The following is a 19,253-nucleotide window of genomic DNA, read 5'->3' as shown; positions in this document are numbered from 1 at the left end:
ACAGGATCATGCCGCTAATTGTTTTTGGTGAGATGAGATTATTGCAAGTTGAATTAAACTGTGTGAATTCTGTTTGTGGTTCTCTCTTGCATCTTCTGTTCTCGTTTTTTCCTGCCGAAAGGGGCTTTACAAGGGGGATGAGCGGTTTGGACCAGGAATTGAAACCCATCCAGATGATAGTCAAGACATTGGATTGTGGCATCGAAATCATATAATTAAACTATGTACGGAAATACCTGGATATTTCACTCTTGCGGATTTCCCAGAACTTAGTGTCTATTTTGATGCTGAGACTAGCAGAGAGTATATTTCAGAGGATACGCATAAGTTTTGGGATCTGAATGAGGAGAAGGACCCATTTTTCTACCACTACAAGCGTCTTCTTTTAGATGATGATAGCTACACATTGCCTGAAAACCTGTACATATACTCAATTGATGCGGATAATCTTCCTCACACTAAGACCTTCCTGAAAGACTTTGATTGCCAGTATTTTAAGGAAAAGAAACGGTTGGCTTATGAAAAACTATGGCCTATAACCAATATAACACCTTTCTTGGTCAAGATGCAGAAACACATCTATAGATATAGGTAAGTGGTAATGTGAGAAAAAGACGAGATGATAGCTATACATTTGATAGTGCTGCTGAAGTCCCATTTCTTACTGCTGTTTCTTCTTTTCAACTGGATGCAGTTCAGCTTGTGTGACTTTTTAAAATTTATACCACTTTTGCTGTAGTCATGTCAGTTGTTGCTGAATTGCAATGAAGCCCCAACACATGCCAAAAGGTCCATGAACATTCATTGTTGCATTCATTTCCTTTCCCTTGTTATTACTGGTGGCACTGCTTGTTGGGCACTACTAGTTTTCTTAGTAGTGTGGGAGTTGGTTGGGGTGGCCTTGAGCCAATCTTGTCTCCCCTTTATCAAACCTTTCCTTCCATCCCCCAATAGTCCTTTCACCATTTCCTGGGGGGGGGGGGAGATTGAAAGGAGGGAGATGGAAAGAGACATATGCAAGTTGGAAATTGTTGGAATAATAATAATAACAACAATAAATTTTATTATTTATACCCTGCCCATCTGGCTGGCTTTCCCCAGCCACTCTGGGTGGCTTACAGTACATATAAAAAATTGTAAAACATCAGACATTAAACATTTCCTGATACCGGGCTGCCTTCAGATGTCTTCTAAAAGTCAGATAGTTGTTTATTTCCTTGACATCTGATGGGAGGGTCTTCCACTGGGCAGGTGCCACTACCGAGAAGGCCCTCTGCATGGAATTCATGGTCTTTGTGTGGTGTGACCCTGTCTCTGTTTATCAAACTGCCCAAGGAGCCGTTGCAAGAAGGGAGGAGCAGAAGCCTAGCTACTGCAGGGAGGGTTAGCCTGTGCCAGGGACATGCCACTTCAGACTAAACATGGATGCTTACATGACTGATTGCTTTTCATATAAGACAAAAAATAAAAAAACCCCTCCACATAGTTTTCTATCATATTGGGGAGAAGGCTAAATTGAAAACCCTCCTACTTGTCTAATAATAGTCACAACAACAACCTAGTTTTGTATACAGAGGGAATATTTTTGTATGGGAGAGCATTCGGTCCTACAATAACTCACCACACATGCACATATATGGGCAGTCTGAGGTAGTACAGCCAAGATACAGGTTTATCACCTCAGTGAGAAGCTAGGCCAGTGATATGTACACACAGGTGAGGAAAGGGAAAACTGTCCATCCCATCACTCCAAATAGTTTTTTGGAAGGTCAGAACTGATGAGAATAGAAATACTTAAATGGTCTATCTAGCTTTTTCATTTTTTTTGTTCATTTTTAGGCATTACCAGAAGGACGTGGACTGGGATGTTAATTTCATTTTGGAAGGCTACCGGAATGGCTTTGGAGAGAAAGGTCCCAAAGAGCTTGCTGGTGAAGAGCTGATTAAGAAGGCAGCCGAAGGAAACTATAATAGAGTTGATGAGATTCTGATGGACAACCTGGCCCCCCCAGATATAGCAGATGTACATGGATATACTGCCCTTGCTGCTGCTGCTGTGAGACTGCATATCTTACTATGTTATATTCTGTTAAGGCAAAATAGGCTTGGTTTTGTTTTGTCTTCTATGCTGTGACATAATTCCTCTTTTTTAATGTACCGTAATAGCTATGAGTAGCAGTTGTGAACATGAACAGAAAGTTAAGGGAAAATCCCCAGTTGAGGAATATGAAACCTTACCTGTAGTATATATCTACCCCCAACAAACCCACAATGTCAAACTCCATTTTTTCAAAGTAAAAATAAGTAGGCTTCTGAAAATTGTATTAATTCTGTATGAAAATAACCTAAATAGTTTTCTTGTGCAGATGAATTACCATGATGACATCATCAACCTTCTTCTTGATAATGGGGCTGATGTGAATAAATGTAGTGATGAAGGATTATCAGCTCTTTCTATGTGTGTTATTCATTATTTCCCAGAAGAATCATTTCAGCCCAACATTGCTGAAAGGAACTTCTCTCGAAGAGAGGTCAGTCCATCATAAATCTGTAAGTCTGAAATACGGTTCAGTGAAATGCCTAATAGTTTCTTCTTCTTTTACTGTTGATCCAAATTACCGTATTTTTCGCTCTATAACACGCACCCGACCATAACACGCACATAGTTTTTAGAGGAGGAAAACAAGAAAAAAAATATTCTAAACGAAACAGTGGATGTATGATTTTTGTGGTTCATGCTGTGGCCACAGACATGTGATCTGACAGTGAGTTTGGAGTAGCCCAATGCAAAAATCCTGAGGATCCATGTGGATCCGTGCTTTGTAACCACGTTTTAAGTGGGGAGGGAAGGAAAAGCACTCAAGGGACAAGAAGCACACGTGGGGTGTGTGGAGAAGGATGCTGCTAATAATGCAGAAGAGGGGTTTAAGAGGAGAAGGAACACGCGTGGGGTGGGTGGAGAAGGATGCTGCTAATAATGCAGGAGAGGAGTACAAGAGGAGAAGGCTCCTCTCCTCTCCCACTTTGCTCCTTTAAAGCAAGCAGGCTCTGCTTTTCTCCCTCCTCCCCGCTTATCCCCGGCTTAGCGAGCTGAAAAACTTTGCTGCTATGTAGCGAGCTGAGTGGGGAGGAGAGAGGGACAGAGAGCCTGCTTGCTTTAAAGGAGCCAACCGGACAGGAGCCGCTTACACTCGTGTAAGCGGCTCCTCTCCTCTCCCGCTTTGCTCCTTTAAAGAAGCAGGCTCTCTGTCCCTCTCTCCTCCCCACTCAGTGGCTCTTCTCCTGCTTTGCTGTTTCAAAGCGATCCATGGAGGAGGGAAGAAAGGGGAACCATGGATACTCTTCTCACGACTGCAGCAGATCCCCCCCGCCACCCATAGGCATTCGCTCCATAACACGCACAGACATTTCCCCTTACTTTCTAGGAGGAAAAAAGTGAGTGTTATGGTGCAAAAAATACGGTAATTTCATTTACTAGAAATAACTACTCTCTCAAAGCTGCAAGGCAGAGCGGCCTGAAGCCTTCTTTGCATTGCAGTCCAGAGATGATGAGGTGGAGTGAAATGAATTGCTCCAGAGTTGTGATCTTAAAGAAGATGTTGGGTCATGATGTGATAACTATGCCTTGTATGGCATTGTGCTTCTAGAGTAGTCTATTGTAATGTGTACTATGTAGGGTTGCTCATGAAGAGGATTCAAGTACAACCAATACACATTTTGAAGTCCTGACATTTATTAACAATGATAAAAATAAGGTTTGAAATCTCTCTTATTGGACATTTTGCCCCTCCTGTATGTTGTGTGTATAGGAGCAAACTCATTTGTATCTGTTAAAGAGCTGAATAGCAGTCCTTGCCACTTACAACAACTGGATATATTTGTCCCTTACAAGTAGCCATTCATAATGAAGTGAGTCTAAACTCTAAAACATAGTCCAAAGGCATATAATGCAGCAGACTTGCTGAAGTTAGACAGTTCTGAGTAGAGCTGGAGCATTTGTATACTACTTTGAGTTTCATGGAAGAAAGTTGGTGTTATGTACTGAAGTTCTCACCCTGGGCCAGCAGGGGCATGCTGTAGATAGTTATGCAAATGAAGGATCAAAAGTGACGTTCAGTGATTGGATAGTTTGTATGCAAATGAAGGATCGAAAGTGACGTTCAGTGATTGGATAGTTTTAGAAAATGGCAACAGTTACATTGTCTGGAGCTCTATATAAGCAGGCTGACTGAGCTCCTCAGTTAGTTCTGTTCCAGCTTACAAATAAAGAGCTGCTTTGGAAGAATCGCTGTGTTGTCTGATATGTTCGCCCACAACTTAACAGTTGGTGTATAAATGAAACAAATAAGAGATATGTTGTGTATTTGACAAATTCTTTCTGTAAAATTCTTTAGAAGAGTAACATACGTCAACTTTTTCGCTATTTTATTTGACAACCTAATGGTATGAATTTGTCTGTCTGTGTATGTTAACAATGCAGTTTTTTATGTTGGGGTGCAGCAAACTGGTTTTGGAAATAATTTCCCCCATCCCCCCACTTTTTTGTTTTTTGTTTGCTTGATATAGGCGATGGAAGAAATGCCAGAAGAAATATCTCCAGGATCTATGCCATTTTCGCAGTCGGAGTCCTCTCAACCATCTCAGCCGAGTACAGAATTGAAAGGATCCTCTTCTGCCAGCCCTGCATCACCAGAAGCACCGTTGAGCTCTGCTGAAAAGTCAGAACGTGGCACATATGCTAAGTCATCTGAGGAATCGGAGAGCAGCGCTGTAGAAAAGAGCTCTGAGACAAATTGTGGCATTTACAACTTCAAGATTCAGGTTTCAGTAGAAGCCATGCAGCGCGGTGCAGCTGCTCTTAGTGAACACATGCTAAAAGTGCCATACTTCGCTGACTGCGAAGGGCTCGTTCAGCAGGAAGGCACTCTGGGAAGAATGGCAGCATCAATAACAGAGTAAGTGACTATAGAAGAACACAGGGCAGCCTGCTGAAGCCAATGACCACACTAATATTGCTGCTAGGGTGGTCCCAGTTGGGCTCTGCTCAGTATGGATAGCTTTTGTGTATAACTTCCCTGATTTTGCAGTGAAGAGTTTATCAGAAGGAAGGTTAGAAGGCATCATATGGTACCTCTGAAAAATGATCGGAAATGGTGCAGTTTGCTTGCTGCATTGGTATTGAGTGACGGTATACAGTGGTACCATGGTTTATGAACTTAATCCATTCCGGAAGTCCGTTCTTAAACCAAAGCGTTCTTAAACCAAGGCACGCTTTTCCATAGAAAGTAATCCAAATTGGATTAATCCGTTCTAGACATTTAAAAACAACCCCTAAAGCAGCAATTTAACATGAATTTTACTATCTAATGAGACCATTGATCCATAAAATGAAAGCAATAAACCAGGCTGCAATCTGTTACCCAGTATAAAGTGGGCCACAGGAAAGCAGAAAACACAAAGCAAAGCACAACAAAGGCCAGGCTGGGATTCCAAAAGGTTTTCCCCTCGTGCTCCTTGCAGTTTCTTGGCTGGGAGGGGAAACGGGTGAAGGTGGCGGTAGCGAGATAATCAAATTGGGAGGGTTTTTGCAGGCAAGGCATGCATCTCCCGGCAGCTTCAGCATGCCTTATGCAAACACCCTCCCTCCAAAAAACCACCACCACCAAACCCCCAACACCTTAAAACTCTACCCGGGAAAGCAATGGCTAAGCAGTGGGCGAAAGTAGAAACTGGGACTTCTGCATGCACAAAGCCCACCCTGGGGGAGGCAGCCCCGATTCGGAGCGGCTCTGGATTGCATTCCTATAAATCAGGACTGGGGTGGGTGGGTGAGGAGGAAAGCAGGGAGAGGGGATTCCGGCAGAAAGGACAGACCCCGGCAGAAAGGACAGACCCACCGACTGCAATCCGCTTGCTACCTGCGCCACGAGTAGCACCAGCGTCTGCTCCATGGAGCGCGAGCGGATCTGCAGCGGATTTGCATGGTAAGAGAAGGCCAGAGATGATGCAAGGCTGGGATAGATTACAGCAATGATATATTTGTAGCTGTTTGCATCACTTGCAGAACAGCTACAGTTCCACCACCCTCACCTTCAGGTTTAGCAACACTGCACTTATCAAAGTTTTCAACAATTAATGGGGTTCTGTTTTCTGCTGGTTTTTAGACACACAAAGAGACTGGCTACTATCAAGCTGTTGCTCAGGAGAGGTGCAGATCCCAATATGTGCAGAATCCCTATGTATGTCCTCTTCTTTGCTGTTAAAGCTGCAGATCCAGATGCAGTGAGATTTCTTTTAGAAGCTGGAGCAAGGACTGATATACGACTTCCGACCAGAGTAGGGAAACCTTATTTGTGTGTGATAATTCTCATTAAAGCAGAGAGACTAGAATTTAAGTTAGTGATTGGACTGATGGCATAAATCAGGCACAGGCAAACTCTGGCCCTCCAGATATTTGGGACTACAATTCCCATCATCCCTGACCACTGATCCTGTTAGCTAGGGAGGGCCAGAGTTTGCCTATGCCTGGCATAAATGCTCTTGTATGAGTTTTGGTGTCTTATGCAAGTGGGGACGCGGGTGGCACTGTGGGTAAAACCTCAGTGCCTAGGACTTGCCGATCGTATGGTCGGCGGTTCGAATCCCTGCGGTGGGGTGAGCTCCCGTCTTTTGGTCCCAGCTCCTGCCCGCCTAGCAGTTCGAAAGCACCCCTAAGTGCAAGTAGATAAATAGGTACCGCTTTATAGCAGGAAGGTAAACGGCGTTTCCGTGCGCTGCGCTGGTGCTGGCTCGCCAGAGCAGCTTCGTCACGCTGGCCACGTGACCCGGAAGTGTCCCTGGACAGCGCTGGCCCCCGGTCTCTTAAGTGAGATGGGCGCACAACCCTAGAGTCGGACATGACTGGCCTGTACGGGCAGGGGTACCTTTACCTTTACCTTTATGCAAGTGTACAGAACTCGGGACCCACCGCATCAAAAATAGCTCATATGCCAGATATAAATGTCAAATCTCTGTTTCTCCAGTCGCAGGAGGCATGCCTTCCCTTTTGCGTTGTCAGCTGCAGCACACTATCCTGTTACTCTGATTCATGTGATAAATCTATTGAGCTGAAATCCTAGAAGTACAGTGGGGATTACTTCAGAGTAAACCTGTATAGTAGGCCTGTGTTGTGAGTCTGTTATTCTTAATGAGTGAAAGCGAATGCTAATCTTAACATTGCAGAGTGGGTTTTTTAAATCCTTTTGAGTTATCTGCTAACAGAAGAGGTGGGGAGGCGTTCACACACACCACGATTAACCCTGTAGCCCCCTGCATCATCTTCCAGGCTGTTCTGTATTGATCCACAACCCTCTGGAACAAATTTTCAGGGGGTTCATAGGATTGCAGCAGGAAGCGGGGAAATTGGAGAAGATTACCTCCTCTCATCTTACTTAGCAAATGCCTCCACTGGATCAGAAGATGTTCTTCAGCTTTTCTGTGAGTGGGAGGGCAGCATTGGGTTCCACCCTCTAGTTTTACCAGTGTAGAAGAAAAGTATTTTTTGCTGATTGTAACTAGTTTGCAACAATTCTCTCCTATCTCTAGACATTAGAATAGAGAGATTTTAGAGGAATTTAATGAATGTCGGTAATAATGGAAACTTAATTGGAATTTGGGGGTGTCTTGTATATGAGTTGAGTTGGACCAAGTCCTCTGTATCCTCAGTTGATCTTGGTGCTAGGATGATGCACCATGTGCTGGGCATGTGCTAAATCTCTGTTTTTTCAGAACTTCAGCAAGGAACTTCCCTCCAAAAAGGGCCCAGCTAGAGGAGTGGATTTGCTGCTTTGACATGGGCTCTAAGGGACAGAGATATTTCCTTATGAACCCATCTTGCCTAGACTGGTTTTAAATTTCATACAGCCTAACCATTCCATCCAGTGGAGGGTGATTGTATTTCTGATTGCAGTTAGCAGTTATTTCTGACTGCATTTTGCTTCTTGATATGCACTCCTCAGATATTTATGCTACCTGGGAATTAGGTGTCTTCAATTTGAGCTGAAATTTTAACGGTGACATTGAATGCTGGAATGGCTCACTGTCATAATACGCTAGGAATGCACAGTAGTGAGATGTTTTGTAACTTATGATTTAATATTAAATATAGCATTTTTTTTTTAGCTTGGAGGCACAGCTCCTCTTCATATTGCTGCTGCTCTTCCTGGTGAAGAAGGGGTTGAAATAACAAGCTCACTACTTCATTCAGCTACAGATCCTAACGTAAGGGCAGAGGATGAGAATGATATATATGGGCCTGATAGGACTTCATACAAGGTATGTCCGTTTAATTCCAACCTTGTTACTTGTGCTGGAGAGGAGCAAGGAATTGACTTGTTTTTGGCAAAAGTGTTGTGGAAAATAATAGCATTGTATCCTAAGAACTGTGCTATTTATCCTGAAACAGTACTTTTAGAAAAAAAAATCGTAGCAAATGCGGTCACAGCAACATATATTCAGGGAGCAGGGGCAGTTCCAAATATACTGTATACAGAATGCCTTGAGTCTGACTGGCTCTACTTTTCTCTTCCTGAACTTCTTAGGCAACCTACTAACATCTGCAGCTAAAAGGACCCCAGGCAGCTGGGCTGGGAAAAATCTCAGCCCAAGACCTTCTAGGTCCACTGGTGGCATTGGGTTAGATCAGTGGTTCCCAAACTTTTTTTTGGCCATGCCCCACCTAAGCATCTAAACTCCTGATTGCCCCCCACATGACATATAATTATTATTACTCAAAAAGTGAACTCCTATTCATGTGGAGGAAGCCTAAAAGGCCTATTAATAACTCATTCTCGAATTGCCCCCCTTAAAAATCAAAATTTCCCCCATGTGGGGCTATATGAACCAGTGGTCTGACTCAGTAAAAGGCCTATGTTAATAAGCACTGTACAGCTCATAACTGGAGAGTATGTAGAAATTCCTTTTAACTGTGTTTTCAGAATAATTAAGAAGTGCAGATTTCTGAGCGAAGCGGTGAACTTTTCGTAACAGGTTATGAACTCCCACTGGGCATAGTTTAGGGAGGATAGTTCCTGTTTCACTCCGGGGAGCAGACTGTGTGTCTCTTTAAGGTGCCTGCAGCCTTCTACGCTGGTGATTTTCTTTCCCATTTCTACTTGCAGAACGAGCTTACTGAAAATATATCTATGATTAAGATGAATAATGAAATGGGACCACCCAAAAACTACTACAAAGAATGTGCCATTATCCCAGAGGAAGGTGGGAGGACTCCTCTTCATATTGCATGTGAGAGGGAAGATGATTATGAGGTAAGTGATAGCTGTGGGAGTCTTTCTTCTTCAACCTGAAAGCTCTTCTTCACTAACTTGTGTAGTCTTCAGGTGTTACATTAGTAAGGAATTTATGTTTTAAAAGAAGGAATCACATATTTCCAGCTTCCTCAAACATATGGAAATGAAGGGTCTGATAATAAAGCCTGAAGTCCAGTAGCTCATGCACCCCTCCTGCTGTATTAAAACTAATCCTTAGTATGTATATATGGACAAAGATCTGCAATCGCTGTTGGCTGACCAGGAGTTTGAATTGGTTGCCCCAAAGTGAGCACATAAACTGTTTACTGTCTTTTCGTTAGACTTTAAAATTGTTTTAAATAACAGAAATGTATCATTAAACACATTCTGAAAATACAACTCAGTATACCACTTTTTCTTTTCAAATGATAAAATACTGGTTTCTTTTGTAGCATGAAACAAAACCTCACAGATCAAATAGGCTTGCTTGCATCTGCATGTTTTGAATGGTAATTACTCAGTTACAACTGTAGTGTAGTGTTGGACAAGGACCTCGGAGATCAGGGTTCAAATCCCCACTAAGCCATGAAGCTCACTGGTTGAACTTTGTCCAGCCACTGTCTCTCAGCCTAATCTACCTCACAGGGTTGTTGTGAGGATAAAATGGGGAGAAGGAGAACCATGTACCTTGAGCTCCTTGGTGGAACGGTATAAATATGATGATGATATGTGTTTGTGTATGTGCCTAAACGCACACAGGCTGACTTGACTGAACAGCCTTAACCATTGCCTTAACCATTTTGTAACCCTTTGAAAAGTTGTTGCTGTTGTTTTAGATAGTTTTTAATCCGGATGGTCCCTTGCTGGAACACTTAATAATGAAGAGCTCAGATAGTTATTTACAAATCAAAATATGTGCTATAAACGTCCCTTAGGCATTCTCATTGTTTCAATGACCTTTTTGCTTTATAAAAATATTTGATTTGGTTGTTTAAATGCTGCTTACTCTGTCTCCATTGCATGTCTCCCCAATTTACGCCCCCCCCCGCAAAGATAAACATCAGATTGCTATTCATTCTGCTGCAATGATAGTTCTCCTACTCATTACATCAGGATAGGATATTGTGCTTTTGGCAGTGCATCAGAACTATGGTGAGGGCAACAATGGAGCAGTCACAAACTTTGACCGCTAGAGGCCCTTAGCAGTTCATTAAATTCAAATGCAGCATCCCCTTTCTAGTTTGGGAAAAGTCCTGAGTACTGCTTTAAGTAAAAGTTCAACATTAAGAACCAAACAGCATTTATTTTGTAGTTTGGAGGGACCAGCACAGCTAATATGAAAGATTACTGGTTAAATTCTTATCCAGCCAGCTACAAATGGGCTGTCGTATATAACTAGAGCCAATCTGGCAGTTTCTTTAGCTGGCTGCCTGCAGTCTAAGAACTGCTTACATAAGTGGTTTTCTTAGGAAGAAGGAGAAATACAATTTGCTCTGTTTTCACATTACACAAGAAGTTTGCATAGCAAATTTGTGAGACAGTTCTGCATCTGCTGTTCCTATGTAACATGAGAGGCAATCCTAGGATTGGGCTGAAAGCACGCAACAGCTTCTTCTTGCCCTTACTCTCCTTCAAATGGTGGTCTCATTGCCCATTCTGCTGCATTGCCATACAATGACAGGACCTATGGCAGGGTTAAGCCATCTAAGCCAGTCTTGGAACAGAGAGTAAGTGCAAATATGATGTTGTTATAATGGAGGCATCATCTAGCTTTGGTTACAACACTTGTCTAGACTTCTGACCGCAACTGAGACAGGACCAAGCTAGATTTAACGTAGAAGTTACATAATGGTGGCTCTCCTGTGGATTTTTTAAAAAGTTAATAGCACTTGTGTATGTGTTTGTGGCAAATAGGTTTGACAGAGGGAGAGCAGTTAATCCTTTCCACCCAGGCTATTTTCCTAATTTCAATCAATATCTAAAACTGCTATTTGACCTAGAAGGGCAAACATACTGAGAGACCTATATGTCTCCCCCATGGGGCGAACAGTTTGGGTGCAGAATGCAATTTGAACTTTTATTCAAATTTTATTTTATTTCTGCATTGCAAGGGGTTGGACTAGATGACCCTTGGAGTCTCTTTCAACTACAATTCTATGATTTTATGAACTAGAAAGCAGCCTGGGGGAAAGAGTTGTTTCTGCTTTCCTTCAGCACTGAAGTCCTGTTCTGGATCCCTTCTCTGTCACCTGGTGGTCACTGTTATGTTTGTTTGTTTGTTTGTTTGTTTTAGGAAGATCTTTGTTTTTATCCAAACCTATTGTATAGGATCTGCTGTATAACAAAAACTCTGGGTCTTATGGCCTGCTTTAATAGAATTTTCAACTTTAAAGGGCAAAATACTCCCTTTGAGATGAAAGCAAATCGAAGATCTCTCAGTTCCAGAACTGTACAGAAAGCAATTATACATTTGGGGAGAAAGCTTTTGGAAAATCTAGTTTCCAATTTTAGACCTGAATGAATGTGAATAGCTTTGACACTTCTTAAGTCTCACTCTTTTCCTCTCAATTTCCATTCCTATTTTCTATCTACTTTTGGAGAGCTTGAATAGAGTGGTGGTTGAAAAGAGATATGATGGGAAATCATTATCTCATTGAAATTACAATAGATAGTAAACTCTATAGGTTCAAGAGGACAAGTCTTTGTGAGTTCAGCTGGACTTATTTTCAGGTAAATGGGCATGGATTGTGACCTCAGGCCAGCTGGAGGGATAGCAGGTGATAATTGTTATGTGGTAGAAAATGGGAAATGTTAAATACATTTGAGCACCATATTTGACGCATTTAGAGATTTCTCATTGAACAATTAAGGTTTTTATTTGTTAATTACAGTTAATGATTGAGTCTTCTGTAGATTAACAGAACTGGAAGGTCCTATTTAATCAGCTGTATTTGTGTTGTGCCCAATATGCTGTCTCATTTCGGAGCTGATTGCTTCATTGACATAGATTTCTTACTTGGCAGTTTTGTATTACTGCCATCGGTTACGTAAATAAAAAGTCAATAACCCAACTTTACCTCTAATTAACTATCTGTAATTGTGGGCATTCTTTGTTTATAGCAGTTTAGTCCATTTTTTCTTATGTCTATATGAGTAGGTTTAATTCTATACTGTTGGGATTCGTTGCATCAAATCCATAACTTCTGTTATGTAATTCTGAACTGAAACTTAACAGTATGCATGTTGGTAAATACCCAGTCAAATTAGCTTAGTTTTTAACTTCACAATTAGAGATGCAGGCATGTCTTTGTCTTAACATATTTTATTTTAAATACGTAATTTACGTTTTAAAAAGTCGATCCATTATTTAAGTTAAAAAAAGTTTCTTCTTTATTGATCATATTTAATTGTATTTTCCTCTTCCAGAATGCAAGCAGAGTTGTTCGTCTTCTTTTAGAACACAATGCAAATCCAAATGTCTTGTGGAGTGGCCACTGCCCTCTTTCTCTGGCTATAGCTAGTGGAAATGATCGGGTATGCTATCTTCCCTCCCCTCCCCTCCCTCCACATTTATTCTTTGAGAAAATCTGCGGACATTGTTGCCACATCAGATGGATGATTCCAGTTCTTATTTAAACAGTAATCAGTTGCAAGTGGACGGTTTTAATCAATCTTATTTGAAGCTTGTAAAAGGGAAAATGTGCATATTATATAACTGAGTTATATATAGTTCTAACCTTTGTCAGAATCTTGCAGGGCTCTAGGAGGTTACAAATCCCTATAGCACAAACGATAAATCACTTTTATAACCTGCCCAGTTTCATAGTTTTGCTAGTATATTGATGCAGACTTCAATATTACCATTAAAAACATTATCGGATTTGGGTTGGAGGAATGAGGACAATGGTAAAGGGCTGTGACTTAAGGCCAAAGTACATTTCATTTTATTCACACGGTTTGGCCTTGTGTGGCTGATTTATTTATTTATTTAACACATGGCTGGTACAAGCGCCCCTCCCCACAGGCCACGCATCAGGATGTGCTATGCAGGGTGGCGAGACTTTTGTTCCCACTGGGGTCCCCCCACCCCCCCAACAACATGCCTGCTATTTACAATGGGAAGAAATTCTTCAATTAGCAGAGCACCCTACTCTGACCACACTGCGGGCAGCTGCTTCATAGAATCATATACAGTTGTACCTTGGATCCCGAACACCTCGGTACTCAGACGTTTTGCCTCCCAAACGCCGCAAACCTGGAAGTGAATGTTCCGGTTTGCAAACGTTCTTTGGAACTCGAATGTCTGACGGGGCTTCCGCGGCTTCTGATTGGCTGCAGGAGCTTCCTGCAGCCAATCGGAAACCGTGCTTTGGTTTCCGAATGTTTTGGAAGTCGAATGGACTTCCGGAACGGATTCCGTTCGACTTCCAAGGGTATGACTGTAATTGGAAGAGGCTTAAGAAGGCATCCAGTCCAACCTCATGCTCAGTACAGCAATCCTGTATCTACAGCATCTTAGCAGATCACCATTCAGTCTCTACTTAGAACCCCTAGAAACACCTAGTGAAGAACGCACAACCTTCTGAGGCTCCCAGTCTCTCCTGCCAAGAGGTTTCTCCTAATATTGACCTGAATTCTGCTTCCCTGAAATTTCCACCCTACAGTATAGTCCTGCCCACTGGAGCAAAAGAGATCAAGTCTCCATCAAGTCTCTTGCATGAGAGCTCTTCAAATTTTTGTAGACCACTCTGATGTCTCCCTTTAACCTTTGCTTCTATTTAGGCTAAGCGTTCCCTTTTATTTCAACCTCTCACCAGATTCCTCACCATCTGCTGGACATGCTCAGACCTCGACTGCTACTTTTGTTGCAGAAGGTGGTGTGGTGATGGCAGTGGAGGTCTTGTTCACAAGGGGAGGGAGGAATCTGGGCAGCCGGTCCTGCTTCATCCATCGAATTAGCCTTGCCCTGTTTCCTAGCCATGCTTGCACCAGCAGCGAGATTAAGACAGAATGACCGTAAATTCTGTTAAATGCTGTTCTGATTTAGCAGATCCATGAGTTCAATTTAAGTGGTAACGTGTATATTGTGAGATGGTTTCCAAGATTTTTCTTTGTGCTGCATTTACTTAGGCAGTGGCTGAGCTTCTGGCTGGTGGAGCTGAACCAAATCTCCCACTAGGCCAAGCAGTTGGAAGTGCCCTGTGTGCTGTCGCTAACACAACATATGAATTTAAGAGGACGCTAGCAAGTAAGATTGCATTGGTAAGAAAAGCGTTGATTCCTTCAGGTGGGGAAACAGCGAGAAAAATGGGGTAGCAGAAATGTAGGTGCAAGTAGATTTGTGGAAGTGCTGAGGGGTACAGAGAGAGGAGAGGAGTTGTAGAGAGACGTATGAGGAGGGGGAAACAGAAAAAGAGGGGCTAAAAAGTGGGGTGCAGACGTTTGATGGTGAAGAAGTGAGATGACGGGTTATGGGGTGTGCTGCTATACATAGTGTGCTGTCAAGTGAAGAGAGGGAGGAGGGAGGGTTCGAAGACAGAGGTTCAGAGATCTGTAGTGTTACAGAAAGAATTGTGCATACAATGTGGCTCAAAAGGAAAGAAGATTCCTGATGATGGGTGAAAATGAAAAGGTTTAGGTTGAAATTATTTTAAAAAATGCTTTCATGTGGTTAATGTAGTGAAGCATGCTTTTAAGTTAGTGATAAACAAAACAAAAATAAAAGTGGCCCTCTGGATGATTTGAGTTATGAACTACTGCCCTGCCACCCAAATAACTGGGCGACTATAGCTTCTAGTCACTGTATATCCGCTGTTTGTAAAGAAAGTGTTGTGACCATAACCCTTAACTCTGTTTTGGGCTGTATGCGGTACTTAAGGGAGTGGTCACATGAGCTTCTTGATGGCCTGCATTTATTTATTTATTTATTTAATTTCCCATGTTTCCCCAGATTAATTCTCTAATAGCAGGAGGTGCAGACATGTTGATGCCAATTACTATTGGGGATGAGACAAGAACTGCAGTGGGAACAGTGGTGGACTATGCACATTTCAGAATCTATCAGGTATCTTTTCAGTGCCTCGAACTACAGAAACATGTTAAAAATATGTGAACTTTGATGCTATAATTGACAAAAGAAATCAATGCCAAGTGCCACAGATTGCTCTAGCATCTGTTCTCATTTTCCTTAGAACTCAAATTTATCTTTCCATTGACCTTTTACTTCCACAAAGATTTACAGAGATTTTGATCAGACATTGCCTTTGGAAAGAAAATGAATTCACACTTGATTGCAAGGTTCCCTTTAAATTATTATTAGTAGCAATCACCTTACAAGATCAGAGGTTGTGGGTGGTGAAAAGTGATTTCCAGGACCAACCTAATGTGACATGAAGAACATACTTGCATTTACTGTACATGTTCTTTAAAGTGCAGATAACAGCTGATGGCTTGGGGGAGGATAGCAGGCATGGAGGGCGAGTTTAACTGTTTTAGAGTTCCTATTTGCATTAGGAGTACCACTTATTTAGCAGAGCAGTGCTGATGGAAATGGCTATGAGGAAAAGAAGTGCAACTCAAGCTGCATGTACATTTCTTTCCTATGTGTGAACATGTCTTTTGTTCTCCGTCAACATGTATATGCATTTGTCTATCTTTATAATTTGCTGTTTCTGAAACTTGCTTCCAAGCTGCATGCATGACTTGTGCAGTGTATTTCACTGGTTATTACTGAGTTATGAGAGTAAGCATTTTCTTGTGAAAAGAAGAGCCCCCATAAGTCCTTGCTTCTTTCAAATGACGTAGTAAAGTAAGGGTAAGAGGAAGTGTTGGATTATTACTTTTTTTTTTTTTTTTTGACTTGGCTGTTGTGTTTCCTGAGCTAGGGAATAGGGCAGGGTTGGCCAGTGTCTGGACTTCCGGGGTGGCGCCATCGGTAATGGCGGATTCCCTCTGATCCGGAGGGACCAGCTCCACGGGAATCGGGTCTTTCCCGCTACGGCGAAGCGGGGACCCTTTGAAAAATCACAGGCGGATGAAGCCTGTGACCATGGGACTCGGCGGGCACCTTTCGCGCCCCCCCAACTCGTAAAGGAACCCAGCTACGGGCTCCGGAGCGAAGAGGGGCAGTGGCGCGGTACTGAGAGTCAACTGCTTCTTCTGTGGAGCAAAGCCGTACAGCCGTTGCCGGAGAGCGCTGCCTTTTTCCTGGGACAATTTGGCTACTAAAACAACTACCCGTGAGTAGTTTAAATTCGGACAATTGGACTTTAAACAAAGACTTGTGAGTAGAAAGGAAAATTGGACTAAGAATTATTTTTTTTAATTTGGCACTGAAACGGGAAGGTCTAAACAGGAAGTCAGCCTTCCGTTTCTTGTAGATAGATTAAAGCAAAGACATGGCAAACTAGAATTCAGAAAATCGTTTGTAAAGGATTAACTTTCATCATTTAAAATTGTTGAACCCCCTTCGGAAGCAGGAGAAGAGGGGGGATTTTTTCCGGACTGTTTAAACCTGCAGAAGAGAGTGTAAAGAAAAGTAATTTTCCACCGTCTTGATTCTGGGAGCGGGGTGTCAGGACTGACGTTTTTGGGAAGTTCATTGACTATAGACAAACGTCTTTGACAGACAGTTAAAAGAAGAGAAACACAGTGATTCCATTGATTTTAAAGGAAAAAATATTGACAAAATATCTGAAAAAGGAAACCTTGTTGTTAGATCTGCTTTTAAAAGAAAAAGAAAAAAAAGAGAAAGGAGATGGATACAAATAGAAGTTCTTCCCCTAGAGGGAGCCTGTGAAACTGTTACTAAACTTGAACCGGGGAGCTCTGCAGCTGCAACAGATTAAGATTGTGGGAATAGACTTCTGACCTTGTATAACAATGTATTCAGAAGCCCTGGTGCGTGCTTTCTGCAAAACAAGTGCCCTATTGGAACAGTTACATGAGAAGACGGACTTGATGACTGTTGTGATCAGAAATTTTGGACAGGTAGTGAGTAACTATATAGAACCCACCCAGGAACCAACTCAGGAGTGTGCTCTGACAGATCAGATGAGGGAGGAGGATGTTGCTGGACCTTGGGTGCCAGAGATGGAGGGAGCTGTGGCCCAGCAGGAACATGAGTTGTTGGATTTGACAAATGAACTTGGAAAAAGCCAGACTTGGAGAGATAGAGTTTTGTTTGGTTTGGAAATGGGGGGTTGGATAGACCCCCCTATGCAGGGATTTTTTGACTCTTCAAGTCTGGCAATGGGCCGTGAGATGTTTGGGGGTGTGGGGGTTCTTAACTCTGGAGAGACTTTGAAACATGTTTTTAAATACCACATGGAGTTTAGTGGGGATTATGGAAAAGGGGCTGATTTGTCGAGAAGGGACAAAAATACTGTCAAGTTGGAGTTTCCACGAGTGAAAGGAGCAGGAGACAAAGTCAAGTACAGGTATAAATATGAAGAAGATCTGCGAAAGGGACATGGAAGAGACTTAAGGGCCTCGGACATAAGATTACCAGGTTAAGGTTAATGAGCTAGATGGATGGGATAGAAAGGACTGACAAAACCCGGGACCAGGAGGAAGAGACGTTGGATGAAGATTGGAAGAAAGTTTCAAAAATTTTATTAGGATTGTTTTATAAAATGGATGAATGTTAGAAAAATGTTGGAACGAAACTATTTGGCTTTAGCAGAAATGTTAAAAGAATTATGTAAAAATATGTTATGGTTATGAGAAATTGGTATAAATAGAATTTAAGCTTTAAGTTTTAGGGTCTTTTATAGTAAGATAAGGTTAAAATAGATTAAGGTAATTTAATGACAGAATACTATGAAAAATGGAAAGGATTTGCTGTGATAATTAACAAATAGAATACAAAAAAGGGGAGGAGTGAGGAGGTCGATGAAATAAGGTAAGGACAGTTAGGGATTTGTGAATATTGGATTTGTTTTTAAATTTTTGTGGTTTATTTTTGCTTTTTTGATTGTAATGTGTTACGTGTTTTGTTGTTGTTTTTTGATTTTTATTTTTATCAATTTGTATTGTTTGATTGTGGTTTGTTTTTCCTTTCTTTTTCTTCTTTTTCTCTTTGTTTTTCCTGTAATTTTAAAATTCTTAATAAATATCATTAAAAAAAAAAAAAAAGGGTTGGCCAGTGTCTGTATTCTTGCAATCTGCATCCACCAGAAAGTGGTCGAAAGGCTGGAAGCCTCTTTTCTTCAACAGACCTGCCAGCTCTGCAAGTAATCTAGACATCACCACTGAGCAATAAGGACACATGCGTTCCAGAGCCCCATGTAATTGGTGATGTCTGGCTGGGGACTTTTAAGTTCTGTTAAGTGTTCTCCAATTCCCAAGTGGTATGGAAGTTCCAGGAGCAGAAACTTCTCCAAGCTTCAGTTTCTTTGGAAGGAGGGATCATAGGAGACTCCAGGATGCTCTTGTAACACTTGAGATAATTTACAGATAATAGAGACATAGAGTTGGAAGGTGCCTTGGAGGTCATCCGGAGCAGTGCTCTGTTCAATGTATGATGCAACTTTAGCATCCCTGACAAATGGCCATCCGGTCTCTCCTCCAGTGGAGAGCCCCCCCCTCCCAAGGCAGCCTCTTTCACTGTCAGTCTTAAAGGTAAAGGGTCCCCTGACCATTAGGTCCAGTCATGGACGACTCTGGGGTTGCGGCACTCATCTTGCTTTATTGGCTGAGGGAGCTGGCGTACAGCTTCTAGGTCATGTGGCCAGCATGAATACGCCGCTTCTGGCGAACCAGAGCAGCGCACGGAAACGCCGTTTACCTTCCTGCCGGAGCGGTACCTATTTCTCTACTTGCACTTTGAGGTGCTTTCGAACTGCTAGGTTGGCAGGAGCAGGGACCGAGCAATGGGAGCTCACCTCGCCGCGAGGATTCAAACCGCCGACCTTCTGATCGGCAGGTCCTGGGCTCTGTGGTTTAACCCACAGCGCCACCCGCGTC

General features: G+C 42.3%; 1 protein-coding gene across 8 annotated transcripts in view; it reads left to right on the top strand.

Moving 5' to 3' along the window:
- ANKMY1 (ankyrin repeat and MYND domain containing 1) overlaps window positions 1-19,253 on the top strand; it is a 42,215-nt gene that overhangs the window by 11,016 nt on the left and 11,946 nt on the right. For all 8 annotated transcript variants that reach the window (XM_081006867.1, XM_081006869.1, XM_081006868.1 and 5 more), the window contains 10 exons: window positions 122-591; window positions 1,840-2,056; window positions 2,367-2,531; window positions 4,567-4,955; window positions 6,165-6,336; window positions 8,161-8,313; window positions 9,159-9,305; window positions 12,714-12,821; window positions 14,418-14,549; window positions 15,238-15,351. In XM_081006867.1, coding sequence (XP_080862993.1) covers window positions 122-591; window positions 1,840-2,056; window positions 2,367-2,531; window positions 4,567-4,955; window positions 6,165-6,336; window positions 8,161-8,313; window positions 9,159-9,305; window positions 12,714-12,821; window positions 14,418-14,549; window positions 15,238-15,351 — 2,067 coding nt within the window. The remainder of the gene's footprint in view (window positions 1-121; window positions 592-1,839; window positions 2,057-2,366; window positions 2,532-4,566; window positions 4,956-6,164; window positions 6,337-8,160; window positions 8,314-9,158; window positions 9,306-12,713; window positions 12,822-14,417; window positions 14,550-15,237; window positions 15,352-19,253) is intronic.

This window comes from Podarcis pityusensis (genome assembly GCF_964106645.2).
Source record: "Podarcis pityusensis genome assembly, chromosome: 5".
NCBI lineage: Eukaryota > Metazoa > Chordata > Lepidosauria > Squamata > Lacertidae > Podarcis > Podarcis pityusensis.
The sequence above is the reverse complement of the archived record's forward strand: the minus strand, read 5'-3'. Positions and strand labels throughout refer to the sequence as shown.